Here is a 15,436-nt window from a genome sequence, read left to right as displayed (position 1 = left end):
TAAAAGAGACGCACGTTCAATTTGAAAAATCCCTTTTTGGGACCACCCTAATTTTGACATATTTCACCACCAGGGTGCAAATGAGACATTCTCTATTAGATTCAATTGTTTTCTGTATTGGGAACATGATTTGTTCACACCTTCTCATATGGAAGTTACTTTTCCTTGTTGGTGTCTCCAGAAGGGTAGAAATACAAGAACACACACACACACACACACACACACACACACACACACACACACACACACACACACACACACACACACACACACACACACACACACACACTCTAGGTTGACTTGCGGTGGAAACCTGAGCTGAACGACTCCCCGGCTACAACTTCCTCTGAGCCAAAAACAAACGCTTTTTGCAGAAGCCAGCTTTTAGACAGCCATTTTTAAAAGGTCAAAGCCTGCTTGTATATGAAAAGGCTCTGAGAAACATTTGAGGAATGTAGTTTCAGATGTTTTCTCAGGGCGTTCAATCGATCGCAACTGGACTGTTTGGTTTTTCGTAGCAGACGTTTCACCTCTCGTCCACACAAGACTTCAAAGATAACGAGGGGAAGTTACACTTCAAGGACTTCCCTTGACATTGACAGTAGGATTGCTCAATTGCATCTCAACAGTTGTTTTTCTAACTACGATAGGACCGAAACCATCCTTGCCCTGCCACACCCTCCTGGTGTGGGAGTATAATTATTTGGGATTTTGGCACCAGCCGCTAGACTAGATGTGATCAATCTAAGTCTAAGACTAGATTTGACTAATTTTAAATCTAAGGTTGGATCTTAACAATCTAAGTCTAAGGCTAGATGTGAACAATCTAAGTCTAAGGTTAGATCTGACAAATCTAAATGTAAGGTTGGATCTGACCAATTTAACACTAGATCTTATTAATATACGTCTAAGACTACATCTGACCAGTCTACGACTAGATTTGGTCATCTAGATTTAAGACTAGATCTGACAATCTAAGTCAAAGACTAGATCTATCTCATCTAAGTTGAAGACTGCATCTGACCAATTTAAGTCTAAACTTAGATTTGACTAATCTAAGTCGACTACTAGATCTGACCAATCAAAATCTCAAGCTAGATCTGACAATCTAAGTCAAAGACTAGATCTATCTCATCTAAGTTGAAGACTGTATCTGACCAATTTAAGTCTAAACTTAGATTTGACTAACCTAAGTCGACTACTAGATCTGACCAATCAAAATCTCAAGCTAGATCTGACAATATAAGTCAAAGACTAGATCTATCTCATCTAAGTTGAAGACTGTATCTGACCAATTTAAGTCTAAACTTAGATTTGACTAATCTAAGTCGACTACTAGATCTGACCAATCAAAATCTCAGGCTAAATCTGACAATCTAAGTCGAAGACTAGATCTATCTCCTCTAAGTTGAAGACTGTATCTGACCAATTTAAGTCTAAACTTAGATTTGACTAATCTAAATCGACGACTAGATCTGACCAATCAAAATCTCAAGCTAGATCTGACAATATAAGTCAAAGACTAGATCTATCTCGTCTAAGTTGAAGACTGTATCTGACCAATTTAAGTCTAAACTTAGATTTGACTAATCTAAGTCGACTACTAGATCTGACCAATCAAAATCTCAGGCTAGATCTGACAATCTAAGTCAAAGACTAGATCTATCTCCTCTAAGATGAAGACTGTATCTGACCAATTTAAGTCTAAACTTAGATTTGACTAATCTAAGTCGACTACTAGATCCGACCAATCAAAATCTCAGGCTAGATCTGACAATCTAAGTCAAAGACTAGATCTATCTCCTCTAAGTTGAAGACTGTATCTGACCAATTTAAGTCTAAACTTAGATTTGACTAATTTAAGTCGACTACTAGATCTGACCAATCAAAATCTCAGGCTAGATCTGACAATCTAAGTCAAAGACTAGATCTATCTCCTCTAAGTTGAAGACTGTATCTGACCAATTTAAGTCTAAACTTAGATTTGACTAATCTAAGTCGACGACTAGATCTGACCAATCAAAATCTCAAGCTAAATCTGACAATCTAAGTCAAAGACTAGATCTATCTCCTCTAAGATGAAGACTGTATCTGACCAATTTAAGTCTAAACTTAGATTTGACTAATCTAAATCGACGACTAGATCTGACCAATCAAAATCTCAAGCTAGATCTGACAATCTAAGTCAAAGACTAGATCTATCTCGTCTAAGTTGAAGACTGTATCTGACCAATTTAAGTCTAAACTTAGATTTGACTAATCTAAGTCGACTACTAGATCTGACCAATCAAAATCTCAGGCTAGATCTGACAATCTAAGTCAAAGACTAGATCTATCTCCTCTAAGATGAAGACTGTATCTGACCAATTTAAGTCTAAACTTAGATTTGACTAATCTAAGTCGACGACTAGATCTGACCAATCAAAATCTCAGGCTAGATCTGATCAATCTAAGTCTAAGACTACATCTGACCAATCTAAGGCTAAGGCTATATATATATATATATATATATATATATATATATATATATATATATATATATAGCCTTAGATTATATATGGCTGCGATGAGGTGGCGACTTGTCCAGGGTGTACCCCGCCTTCCGCCCGAATGCACCTAAGTGAATTATATAGGCTCCAGCACCCCCCGCCACCCCAAAAGGGACAAGCGGTAGAAAATGGATGGATGGACAAACTTAAATGGAGGAAGACATGTAAAGAAATAAACCCAGGGAAGGAAAATAATTCCAAATAAAGAACATCCATTCTCAACAGAACTTCTGGAGCTTCTGTTTCTTCATACTGTCAACTACCTGACCAGCTGCACACGCTGCAAACAAGTATCCAGGGCAGAATAATGACTTCATTGACGGTGCAGTGTGAAAGCCGGCGTGTTTACTTTACTAAGTAAACACGGTTTTAAAGGAATATAACCTGCACAGCCACTTTCTGACCAAACATCCACATTTCAATGTCTGGCCCCCTGAGCCTTTGGTGCTCTTGAAACTGCAGCCTTCTTCATGATGTAGTTGTATAGCCCTGCACTAGAGACTTCTTCATGATGTAGTTGTATAGCACTGCACTAGAGACTTCTTCATGATGTAGTTGTATAGCCCTGCACTAGAAACTTCTTCATGATGTAGTTGTATAGCCCTGCACTAGAGACTTCTTCATGATGTAGTTGTATAGCCCTGCACTAGAGACTAGCAGTTAAAGGCCTACTGAAAGCCACTACTAGCGACCACGCAGTCTGATAGTTTATATATCAATGATGAAATATTAACATTGCAAAACATGCCAATATGGCCGCTTTAGTTTACTAAATTGCAATTTTAAATTTCCCGGGAGTTTCCTCTTGAAAACGTTGTGTAATGATGACGTGTACGCAAGATGTCACGGGTTTTTAGGAAGTATGAGCGCTGCACACACACACAGCTAAAAGTCGTCTGCTTTAACGGCATAATTACACAGTAATTTGGACATCTGTGTTGCTGAATCTTTTGCAATTTGTTCAATTAATAATGGAGAAGTCAAAGTAGAAAGATGGAGTTGGGAAGCTTTAGCCTTTAGCCACACAAACACACGGTGATTCCTTGTTTAAAATTCCCGGAGGTGAAGCTTTACTATGGATCAGAGCGGTCAAGCGAACATGGATCCCGACTACTTGTCAAACGGCAGGTTTCGGTGAGAAAATTGTGGTAAAAAGTCGCCTCTTACCGGAGATCTGTGGAGTTTGCACCGTCCTTGTGTCTGCCGTCGAATTCCCTCAGACACTGGCCTCAAGACACCCGTGGACATGTAACAGAGGTAATTTATGATCTCAATTGCTTACGGTCTTACTACTGTTTTTGTTTTAATGTCATTTTATTTTAATGTCATTTTATCTAATTTATTACATTCAGACATTATGTAATGTGACTCTTTATTTCGCAATTTTTATTATTCTAAGTTCAGTACTGTCATTTCCTACATTATTATGGTCATTGAACGTCACATGTCACAGCAGACTTCCAGGCTGAGACACATGTGTGTCGTCAGTCTGTTGTCTTCCACGTGACGGTAAGTTGCGCTCTCTGAATTAGCTTTCAGCTAACTCATTAGCAGGCTAGCTGTAAGCCTAAAAGAGAAGTATTTATGTTAAGTTTTGTTTTGTTTTATTTCTGTACAGATTTATGAATGTTAAGAAGGCTGATTGGAGACTCACTATGATTGTTTTAACCAGGTACTGTGTATTATTTTGTCGTGTGTTAATGTGTTAATCAGTCTGTTGTCTTCCACGTGACGATTTATGAATGTTAAGAAGGCTGATTGGAGACTCACTATGATTGTTTTCACCAGAATGAACCATGTTTGAGTCGGAAGAATGACTGTGTGTCGTCTTTTGGGGAAAAATACAACGCAAAGGAGTACTACATCGCTACAGACACACCCCTCCGACTATCAGGTACTATTTAATCTCACTAAAAGACTAGCAACACAATAGAAAGATAAGGGATTTCCCAGAATTATCCTAGTAAATGTGTTTAAAAACATCTGAATCCGTCCCAATGCAATCACCTTTTTTTTCTTTTTTACATTTTTTTTTTTCTTTTCTAGTCCTTCGCTATCAATAACATCATCCACAAATCTTTCATCCTCGCTTAAATTAATGGGGAAATTGTCGTTTTCTCAGTCCAAATAGCTCTTGCTGCTTGAGGCTCCCATTATAAACAATGTGAGGACGTGACGTCATCGTCTGCTACTTCCGGTACAGGCAAGGCTTTTTTTTATTAGCGACCAAAAGTTGCGAACTTTATCATCGATGTTCTCCACTAAATCCTTTTAGCAAAAATATGGCAATATCACGAAATGATGAAGTATGACACATAGAATGGACCTGCTATCCCCGTTTAAATAAGAACATCTCATTTCAGTAGGCGTTTAAGTCAGTTTAATGAGACAAACGCTAAAATTGTATCTTCTCACATTCATATCGAGAGTATTTGGTGTTTTTTGTTGTTGTCGTCGCACGTCACAACCTTTAAAAGCAGGCGGAGACCAACCTGGGTTGTTTACAGAAGGGAAGGCGGGAGACTCTCTGGAGTGGAAAAGTACAGCAGTCCTCTCGGGGGGCGGAGACTTCTGTTTGGGGCCCAGCCAATCAGAGCGCAGCAAGCGTCCTCTCGGGGGGCGGATACTTCCGTGTGGGCCTAGCCAATCAGAGCGCAGACAAACAAAGCACGCAGCTGTCAAGTCTGGGTGTGAACTTTAAAGATTGCGTAATGCTGTTTTTTTTTTACTACGTCCTTGTAGTGAACGGTTTGGGTTGAAGAAGCTTTTGAATACACAATGGCGGAAGCAAGATAAATGTTGGCAAAGGTGCAGATTCATGTTGTGTAAGCTTGTACTTTGAATGAAATCAATAAAGCGGAGACGGTCGCTTGTCGTTGTTCGTCTTTAAAAAATCGGTAACTTCCGCCCTGCCTCACGTCCTGCGCATGCGCGCAAGCATCGCTCACTGGCCATACATTACAGAGATGGGATAGGTTGTTAACTTTCCTCCCTGACCCTGAAAGTAAGACCTACATTTTGTAATTGGCTTAACGGTTTACAATTGTTAATCAAATATCCAAATCTTGGAGGATAATTAAGAGTACAAAAGCCCTTAAATTGATATCTTTGTTAAAAACATTTAAAGTTATTTAGGTAGCACTTTTTGTCTGTTTGGATTTATTATATATATATATATATATATATATATATATATATATATATATATATATATATATATATATATATATATATACATTTATAGCCTTGTCCAGGGTGTACGGCGCCTTCTGCCCCAATGTAGCTGAGATTGGTTCCAGCACCCCCCGCGACCCCAAAAGGAACAAACGGTAGAAAATGGATGGATGGAAGGATGAATGGAGATATATATATATATATATACATATATATATGTATATGTGTGTGTGCAATGCGGTGGCGACTCGTCCAGGGTGTACACCGCCTTCCGCCCGATTGTAGCTGATATAGGCGCCAGCGCCCCCCGCAAACCCAAAAGGGAATAAGTGGTAGAAAATGGATGGATGGATATATATATATATACATATACATATCTATATATATACATATATATACTGTGTTTGTATATATATATAAATATACATATATGTGTATATATACATATATAAACATATATATGTATATACATGTACATATGTATATACATATATATATCACTTTAATTTTATTGACGGTTTAAACATATATTATTTAGTTAACATTGACCTATTTTAGCAATATGTAATTGTATGTAAATGTCATTTTTATGACTTTTAATGACCCCATCGGTACTCCGTTGTAATACACTTTTCCACCACTTGTGGCAGTAAGGACAATATCAAATAAACAGAAGCCCATCCATTTTCTACCACTTGTCCCTCTCAGAGTCGTGGGGGTGCAGGAGCCTATCCCAGCTGCTGCACTGTCCAGAGCTAAGAGTTTTTATCGACAGTTCAGTTAAAAAAAACATTCACAGTATTATTTATTATGAATTTAGTTACAATCTGTTTAATTTAGTCTTATTTATTTCCATCTACATGTATTTTTGTTTGGTTTTACAGTGTCTTCTTTTGCAGCATATTTGATAATTTTTTTAATGAGCTTGACAATCTTTATGATAAAAAAATGCTTTCATACTATTTGATAAGATGTATCCTGTTAAAATGTAACAAAGTTAGATGAGCAATCATCTGATTTTGCTCCATTCACTGTTAGCCTTGCACACACTAGTAATGTACATGTTTATAATTGTAGTTAATCTTTAATATTTGAACAAGAGAGCACTCCACCAAATCAAATTCCTCGTGTGTTTAAAGGCCTACTGAAAGCCACTGCTAGCGACCACGCAGTCTGATAGTTTATATATCAATGATGAAATATTAACATTGCAACACATGCCAATACGGCCTTTTTAGTTTACTAAATTGCAATTTTAAAATGATGACGCGTTCGCGTGACGTCACCGGTGGTAGTGGATATGTTCGTCCAGCACCGATCACGGCTAAAAGTAGTCTGTTTTAATCGCATAATTACACAGTATTCTGGACATCTGTGTTGCTGAATCTTTTGCAATTTGTTTAATGAATAATGGAGACTGCAAAGAAGAAAGATGTTGGTGGAAAGCGGTGGATTGCAGCTGCCTTTAGCAACACAAACACAGCCTGTATTTCTTTGTTGTTTGTGAAGCTTTAATATGGAACAGAGCGGTCAAGCGAACATGTTTCTCTACCACATGTCAACAAGCCGGTTTCGGTGAGAAAATTGTGGTAATAAGTCTGCTCTTACCGTAGACATGAGCGGAGCTTGTGTCGTTCTTCTTGCAGCTGTCAAAGAGGCAGCTGCGACTTTCTTGGCTCCCCCGTGGCTTCCCTCAGAGACACTGGCGGTCACCACACCCCTCTGATTTTCAGGTATGACTTTATAATCTCATTAAAACACTAGTAACACAATAAGCAGATAAGGGATTTTCCAGAACTATCCTAGTAAATGTGTCTAATAACATCTGAATCGCTACAACTGCCCTTGCCTTTTTTTTCCCTAGTCCTTCACTCTAACTTTCCTCATCCAGAAATATTTCATCCTCACTCAAATTAAAGGGGAAATCGTCGCTTTCTCGGTCCGAATCGCTCTAGCTGCTGGTGCCCATGATTCTAAACAATGTTCAGATGTGAAAAGCTCCACAACCCTTGACGTCACGCGCACATCGTCTGCTACTTCCGGTACAGGGAAGGCTTTTTTTATTAGCGACCAAATGTTGCGAACTTTATCGTGGATGTTGTCTACTAAATCCTTTCAGCAAAAATATGGCAATATCGCGAAATGATCAAGTATGACACATAGAATGGACCTGCTATCCCCGTTTAAATAAGAAAATCTCATTTCAGTAGGCCTTTAACATACTTTGCTAATAAAGCTTAGTCTGATGTTTTAATTTGAGTGGGCCCCGAGGCCCCTCTGTAGTGCATAAATTGATCCCTGTGGTCAAAAAGGTTGAAAACCTCTGCTCTAATGGCCTCTGACCCTGCAACAAAGCCAATAAAACATTTAAAGCTTTTATTGCTGACAGAGTCGTAAAATACATATTGCGTAAATTTTTGGATTCAAACTGTAAAATATCCCCAAAAGGGGCAAGCGGTAGTTAATGGATGGATATATGACAGGTTGTTGTTTTTTAGTCGTGCACGTCTGGCACGTACTGCGCGAAAGGAGCCAAACACGGAAGTGAAACAGGAAACCGAAGCATCTGATTGGAGCAGAACCCAAACACGGAAGTGAAACAGGAAACCGAAGCGTCTGATTGGAGCTGAACCCAAACACGGAAGTGAAACAAGAAACCGAAGCGATTGATTGGCTGCGCGTAACCTATGCCCCTCCTCTCCAGTTTTACATTTTTAATCCAAAAACGATTTTTTTTTAAATAAATAAAATTGCATTGATTTGTAGCAGCGGATTATATTAATACACTTGGCCATGTTTTAAATACTAAGATATCTTGACTAAATACTTTTTTGGCACGTTTGGTGTCGTTCGTCGTTTATTGTTGTTGTGTTGACACAAGTTGGTGTCAACAAAGCGCCACTTTCCAAAGGAGGTCACATGTGACACAAAGACAAAAGTTAGACTCCTGAAAAGTCTTCTGTGATATTTCTTTAAGCCAGGAAACTATGAGGAACTGTGACTTTACAACAGGAAATGTGGCGTGAACAATGAATGGTTTGACCGTTAGTGCCATCTGCTGTCGAACAGCGTGAACTACATGAGGCTGACTTTCCTGCAGTGATCAAGCCGACAAATTGCTATTGTGAAACCGGGTTTGGTTTTGGAATTGTTTTATTATGGTGTAATTGTGTATGCATGTGTTGGATTAATTAACTAAAAAAATAAAATAAAAACCTGTCAGAGCCTAACTGTCTAAGTCAGGGGTGTCAAACCTTCAGTCCGTGGTCCCACAGCTTTTATGCGGCGCACAAGATGAGTTTGTCAAATATAAAATTGAGCTGAAATTGTTTAATGAAATAAAACTGCTGATCCAAATGTGTCCACTGGGTGTCGCAATAACTACTCTGTTGGGCAAGCAAACGCTTGATACCAGGGCCAGGCAAAAGGCACGCAGTAAAGCGCATATTGCTATGGTAACGCGTCACTTTGGCTCCTCCCCTCGTACAAATAAAACGCAAAACCTGCAGTTCTTTGACACCCTCATTGCCATACTTTGCCAACCCTCACGGATTTTCCAGGAGACTCCCGAAATTCAGCGCCTCTCCCAAAAACCTCCCGGGACAAATTTTCTCCCGAAATTCAGGCGGAGCAGAAGGCCACGCCCCCTCCAGCTCCATGCGGACCAGAGTGACGCGTCGACAGCCTGTTTTCACGTCCGCTTTCCCACAATATAAACAGCGTGTCTGCCCAATGACGTTATAACTGTAGAATGATCATAGGCGAGTTCTTGGTTTCTTATGTGGGTTTATTGTTAGGCAGTTTCATTAAAGTCCTCCCAGCGCGGTAACAACACACAACAACAGCAGTCAGGTTTTCGTCTACCGTAAAGCAGTTCGTCTGCCGTAAACAACAATGTTGTGACACTCGTAAACAGGACAATACTGCCATCTACTGTACATGCATATGTTACAATAACATCTACTGCTTTTAGAGAGTGTAGTGCACAACTGCCCACACAACAAGGAGACGAAGCAGAAGAACGAGGAAGATACAGCCGTGGCGACGCCGACGACAAGTAAGATGAAGAAATACGCTTGTAAGTTCCAAGCCGCAGCTGCGATTGGACCTGGATAGCCTCCGGGAAGAAGTAGTGGACTACCAAGTGCTTGCCAGTGAAGATCTTCCTCAGGAAGCAAAGATTGAATGGTTTTGGGCCATGCTAGGGAGAGATGGAAGATTCCAGGCTATAGTGCATTTGATGAAAGCACTTTTGTGTGTGCCACACAGCAATGCATCATCAGAGAGGGTGTTCAGCATGGTTAGAAAAATAGTGACAGAGAATAGAACAAGGATGGACAATTCAACCCTTAACTCAACAATTAATAGATGAGTGTTGTGTGTATATGTGTAAATAAATGAACATTTAAAATACAAGTATTTCTCAAATTTATATATGTATGTATATATATGTATGTGTGTATATATATATATATATATATATACATATATATATGAAATACTTGACTTGGTGAATTCTAGCTGTAAATATACTCTTCCCCTCTTAATCGCGCCCCCAACCACGCCCCTGCCTCCCCGAAATCGGAGGTTCCAAGGTTGGCAAGGATGCTCATTGCCACTGTCAAAAATGAGAAAAATGAGTGTAACTAATGAGGTATTTCACACCTAGAAGTTTGTTATTTATTTTGTTCAATCCCGGATAGGCTGTGACTTCATGTTTATCGGCTATGAAGATACACTGAGACAAAGTCCTAAGTTCGTTGTGTTTTTCAAACCACACACATTTTTTTCCCCTCAGAATTTGAACTGTTCTGTCAAAAGGATTATTTTCAGAATATGCTTGTTCTATTTTTGGCCAAAGTGAAACAAAGAAAACAGTCTGAGGTCGTCTTTGCTTTTTAGTTATCATGCCATGATTTTTACCTGTCCGGCCCACCTGGGAATAGATTTTCCTCCATGTGGCCCCCGAGTTTGCCACCTGTGCTCTGAGTGAAGCCGCAGTCGTGGATGTGAATATGAGCCGTAGTCCTGCTTCAGTCCTAACCGGGTGTCGTCTTCTCCTCCTCACGTCTTGGTCTCCTCCTCGCCCTCCAGCTCCTGCTGCTCCTTGGCATCAGCTTCCTTCAGCTTCTCCTGCACGTGCTCGGGAATCTCCACCTCCATCAGGTTCTCCATGCCCTCCTCGGGCTCGTCACCTATCAGCACCTGCAAGGAGGAGGACAGGCGAGGGAGCACTTTTGAGGTTCACTGAGGTAAATAAGCGATTCCCGAATAGGCTGAACAGTTTGAAGTTGGAAGGGTTTGAATCAGGTGAAAAATGTGGAAGGTAGAGCACCAAAATCTGGAGAATAAGAAGATGTTGAATTATAAATAGATGGAATTTTGGTGTAGAAAACAATAATTTCATCCATCCATCTTCTTCCGCTTATCCGAGGTTGGGTCGCGGGGGCAGCAGCCTAAGCAGGGAAACCCAGACTTCCCTCTCCCCAGCCACTTTGTCCAGCTCTTCCCGGGGGATCCCGAGGCGTTCCCAGGCCAGCCGGGAGACATAGTCTTCCCAACGTGTCCTGGGTCTTCCCCGTGGCCTCCTACCGGTTGGACGTTCCCTAAACACCTCCCTAGGGAGGCGTTCGGGTGGCATCCTGACCAGATGCCCGAACCACCTCATCTGGCTCCTCTCCATGTGGAGGAGCAGCGGCTTTACTTTGAGTTCCTCCCGGATGGCAGAGCTTCTCACCCTATCTCTAAGGGAGAGACCAAAACTCATTTGGGCCGCTTGAACCCGTGATCTTGTCCTTCCGGTCATAAACCAAAGCCAGGGGTGTCCAAACTTTTTCCACAGAGGGCCACACACGGAAAAATGTAAACATGCGGGGACCATTTTGATATTTTTCATTTTCAAACCATAAAAAAATATATGGATTTTTATTTTTTTTTATCCTTAGGGCTCCTGAGGAGTATAGAGGGTTTCAGTCACTAAAATGTTAAAAATAAGTCAAATTATTATTATTATCTTTTATTTAATGCTTGAGGTTGATATAAAGTAAAACAAATAAGGTTTTATGCCTTTTCTGTCAAAGACAACTTTGTTTTTTATAGTAAAACTGAAATATGCAGTATTTAGATAGATAGATAGTACTTTATTGATTCCTTCAGCAGAGTTCCTTTATTTAGCAATTAAAGCCCTCAAAGATCAATAATGCAGGACACCATTGATTTTAATTATTTAATATTTTTGAGTAATCACAGTGAAAAGTTAAATAAAATCCTACTAAATATATTTGAGATCCAAAAGGTTCCCCATTCATTAAGTGATGCATTTTTATTAGTTTTTTTTTAAACTTTTAACACTTAAATTGTCGATTTTAAGTTTGAACTATTATTTTGTTTGTTTTATGCTCTTTTGTCAAAACTTTGATGTTTTTGTGTAGCAACCACACAACATATGCAATATTTTTTCCACATAAAACATTTTAAAGTGATATTTTTTAAGTAATAATTCATTATAACATTGATTTTTTTGTCCTTTTTTTTTAGCAATGTAAAAAAAAAGAAAATAAAGACAAAAAGGGAAAAAAAATTGCCTGCATGGCAGCTTTGTGTCAACATTGCTACTTTTTCTCATTAGATTTTACCTCATCCCACTTTTTTGGAATATTTTTTTGTTAATTTTTGCAATACTATCAATTTTGCAATTTTTGCAGAATGTGTGGCGGGCCGGTAAACTATTAGCAGTGGGCTGCAAATGGCCGCCGGGCCGCACTTTGGACACCCCTGCCCAAAGCTAATGACCATAGGTGAGGATGGGAACGTAGATCTGCCAGTAAATTGAGAGCTTTGCCTTCCGGCTCAGCTCCTTCTTCACCACAACGCCGCACCGATCCGCCTGTCTGTCTCACCATCCACTCTTCCCTCACTCCTGAACAAGACTCCTCGGTACTTGAACTCCTCCACTTGGGGCAGGGTCTCCTCCCCAACCCGGAGATTTTGGTGTAGAAAACAAAAACGAATAGTGTAATCCAGAGGCAAATTCATCCATTCATTATTCACTGTTACAAGCGACCCTCTGTGCCATGTGGCCCTCAATGAAAACCAGTTTGACGTCCCCGCTGTGGGGCCTTCTTCCTACCTGGACCAGTTTTTCGCAGGCCGCCGTGACCTTGACGTCCGTCTCCCAGCGGTGGAACTCCCTCATGATGGGATAGACGTTTCTGTCTTTCAGAGTCTGCCGGCCAGCCTTGGTCGCCGTCAGCTGCAAGGTGACACGACAGCACTTAGATGAGCGGCCAATCAAATGCAGTCATTGGTGACGTTTGACTCCGTTTCACCAATCAAATGCAGTCACTGGTGACGCTTGACTCCGTTTCACCAATCAAAATGCAGTCACTGGTGACGCTTGACTCCGTTTCACCAATCAAAATGCAGTCACTGGTGACGCTTGACTCCGTTTCACCAATCAAATGCAGTGTCGTCTTCCTACCAGCAACAGAGTCTCCAGCAGCATCTTCCTGATGTCGGCGTCCTCTTCTCTCTTCTTGTCCTCCGGGAGGTACTGGAGGTCGACCGGCAGACCTGCACGTCGTCGTCATGGTCAAGTTCTAGTCTCAACAGCGCATGGAAAAAACACCCACCCTCGTTTTCTTCCTCGCTCAGCTCCTCTGGACCAGCCAGTGGCAGCAGCAGGAAGGGCAGGATGTCCACTGCGTCGCTTAGCAACCACTCGTGATTGGCTGGGAGGTTACAAAGAAGATATAGGGGTCACACGTATTAATGACACAGGCTTTCTGCAGGTGTCAGCAAATCTAATTTAATGCTTTTTAATGCATTTTGTAAGCAACTTGTTGCACGCGACCAGTCTTATAAACACACTTGTCAATCCCTATTTTTTTTGGATGACATATAAAGTAAAGGCCAAAGGTTTGGACACACCTTCTCATTCAATGGGTTTTCTTTATTTTCATGACTATTTACATTGTAGATTGTCACATCAAAACTATGAATGAACACATGTGGAGTTATGTACCGTATTTTCCGCACTATAAGGTGCACTGGATTATAAGGTGCACCTTCAACGAATGGCCAATTTTAAAACTTTGTTTATATATAAGGCGCCCCACATTATAAGGCGCATAGAATAGATGCTACAGTAGAGGCTGGGGTTACGTTATGCATCTTTTAGATGGAGCTGCGCTAAAGGCAATGCCAACAAAACAGTCAGATAGGTCAGTCAAACTTTATTAATAGATAACAAACCAACGTTCTGACAACTCGGTTCACTCCCAAAATGAATAAACAGCTGTTTTATTATTTTCCCTGATTCAATAAACATGTAAAAAACAGTCTGATACTGTTACGGTAAATCAAACGTTACTGCAATCACAATTTAGTAACACTGGAAATAGTGCAAAGAAATAATATATCAATAAATCAACGTTGCTCAAACGATAATGTCACACAACATAACACACAAAATAATGATGTAAAGCTCACTTTATTAAGTTATTCCTCATCCATGAATCCCTCAAATTCTTCTTCTTCAGTGTTCGAATCAAACAGTTGGGCGAATACGGCATCCAACATGCCCGGCTCCGTCTCGTCGAAGTCGTCATTAAACGAGTCAGTGTCACTGCTGTTAATGTTCAATTATTTCGCTGCTGCTCTATTCCCGTCTTCTACTGTGTGACTCATCGCCTTGAATTTAAACTCTGCGTCGTAAGTGTGTCTTTACATAAATACACAAAAACGGCACACCTCCCGCAGTCATATATCCCAGCATGCACCGCGCGCTTCTTCTTCTACGGGGGAAAATGAAGTTGGCAGCTGCTTATCGTACAAGAAGAAGCGCACTTCTTCTACGGGGAAAAATTAAGTCGGTGGCTGCTTAACGGAGTTGCGAGATCTGTTGTGGCTCAATGTTGGTCCATATATAAGGCGCACTGTCAGCTTTTGAGAAAATTTGAGGTTTTTAGGTGCACCTTATAGTGCGGAAAATACGGTACTTAACAAAAAAAGGCGAAATAACAGAAAACATGTTTTAAATTCTAGTTTCTTCAAAATAGCCACCCTTTGCTCTGATTACTGCTTTGCACACTTTTGGCATTCCCTCTGTGAACTTCGAGAGGTAGTCACCTGAAATGGTTTTTCACTTCACAGGTGTGCTTGAAGAACATGGAGAGAATGCTAAGAGTGTGCAAAGCAGTAATCAGAGCAAAGAGTGGCTATTTTGAAGAAACTACAATATTAAATCATGTTTTCAGTGACATCACCTTTTTTTGTTAAGTACATAACACACACACAAGCGCGCGCACGCACGCACGCACGCACGCACGCACGCACGCACGCACACACACACACACACACGCTTGTTTAGAGTGGCAAACGGAATCCATCCTATTTGGGTCCCAGATCAGCCTTAAGAAAGTCAGTGACTTCACTATAAAAGTGGGTGACATTGTTATCACCAGGAAGGATGAGATCACCTACCTAGGTTCCATTCTAGAGACCAATCTTTCCTGTGATAAAATGGCAACCAAGGTAATCAAAAAGGTCAACAAAAGAACGAGATTCCTCTACAGAATCTCCTCTCTGGTCAACAAAAGCACCTTGAAGATTCTAGCGGGAACTCTCATTCAACTCTTTTTCGATTACGCTTGCAACTCCTGGTACCCCAGCACCTCCAAAACCCTAGACTCCAAACATCCCAGAAGAAGCTA

The 15,436-nt window shown here is 40.5% G+C and overlaps 1 protein-coding gene and 1 long non-coding RNA gene across 5 annotated transcripts in view; one reads left to right on the top strand and one right to left on the bottom strand.

Moving 5' to 3' along the window:
- Positions 1-303: 303 nt before the first annotated feature.
- On the top strand, positions 304-14,791 carry LOC133545365 (uncharacterized). 4 transcript variants are annotated; one of them, XR_009804804.1, is made up of 6 exons: positions 305-601; positions 3,678-3,806; positions 4,003-4,443; positions 7,370-7,456; positions 9,697-10,975; positions 13,207-14,791. It is a non-coding gene; the product is annotated as an uncharacterized LOC133545365 (long non-coding RNA). The 4 variants fall into 4 exon arrangements; XR_009804802.1 differs by having other exon boundaries at positions 304-601; positions 3,678-4,443; XR_009804803.1 differs by having other exon boundaries at positions 311-601; positions 3,678-4,443; positions 10,818-10,975.
- Positions 10,379-15,436, bottom strand: part of hgh1 (HGH1 homolog (S. cerevisiae)) — an 18,147-nt gene continuing 13,089 nt past the window's right edge. Inside the window, exons 7-10 of the mRNA XM_061890859.1 lie at positions 13,355-13,453; positions 13,204-13,295; positions 12,853-12,975; positions 10,379-10,928 (exon numbers count right to left, since the gene is read on the bottom strand). Of these exons, the coding sequence (XP_061746843.1) occupies positions 10,788-10,928; positions 12,853-12,975; positions 13,204-13,295; positions 13,355-13,453 (455 nt within the window). The 3' untranslated portion in view covers positions 10,379-10,787. The remainder of the gene's footprint in view (positions 10,929-12,852; positions 12,976-13,203; positions 13,296-13,354; positions 13,454-15,436) is intronic.

Source organism: Nerophis ophidion, linkage group LG02 (genome assembly GCF_033978795.1).
Source record: "Nerophis ophidion isolate RoL-2023_Sa linkage group LG02, RoL_Noph_v1.0, whole genome shotgun sequence".
Taxonomy (NCBI): domain Eukaryota; kingdom Metazoa; phylum Chordata; class Actinopteri; order Syngnathiformes; family Syngnathidae; genus Nerophis; species Nerophis ophidion.
The sequence above is the reverse complement of the archived record's forward strand: the minus strand, read 5'-3'. Positions and strand labels throughout refer to the sequence as shown.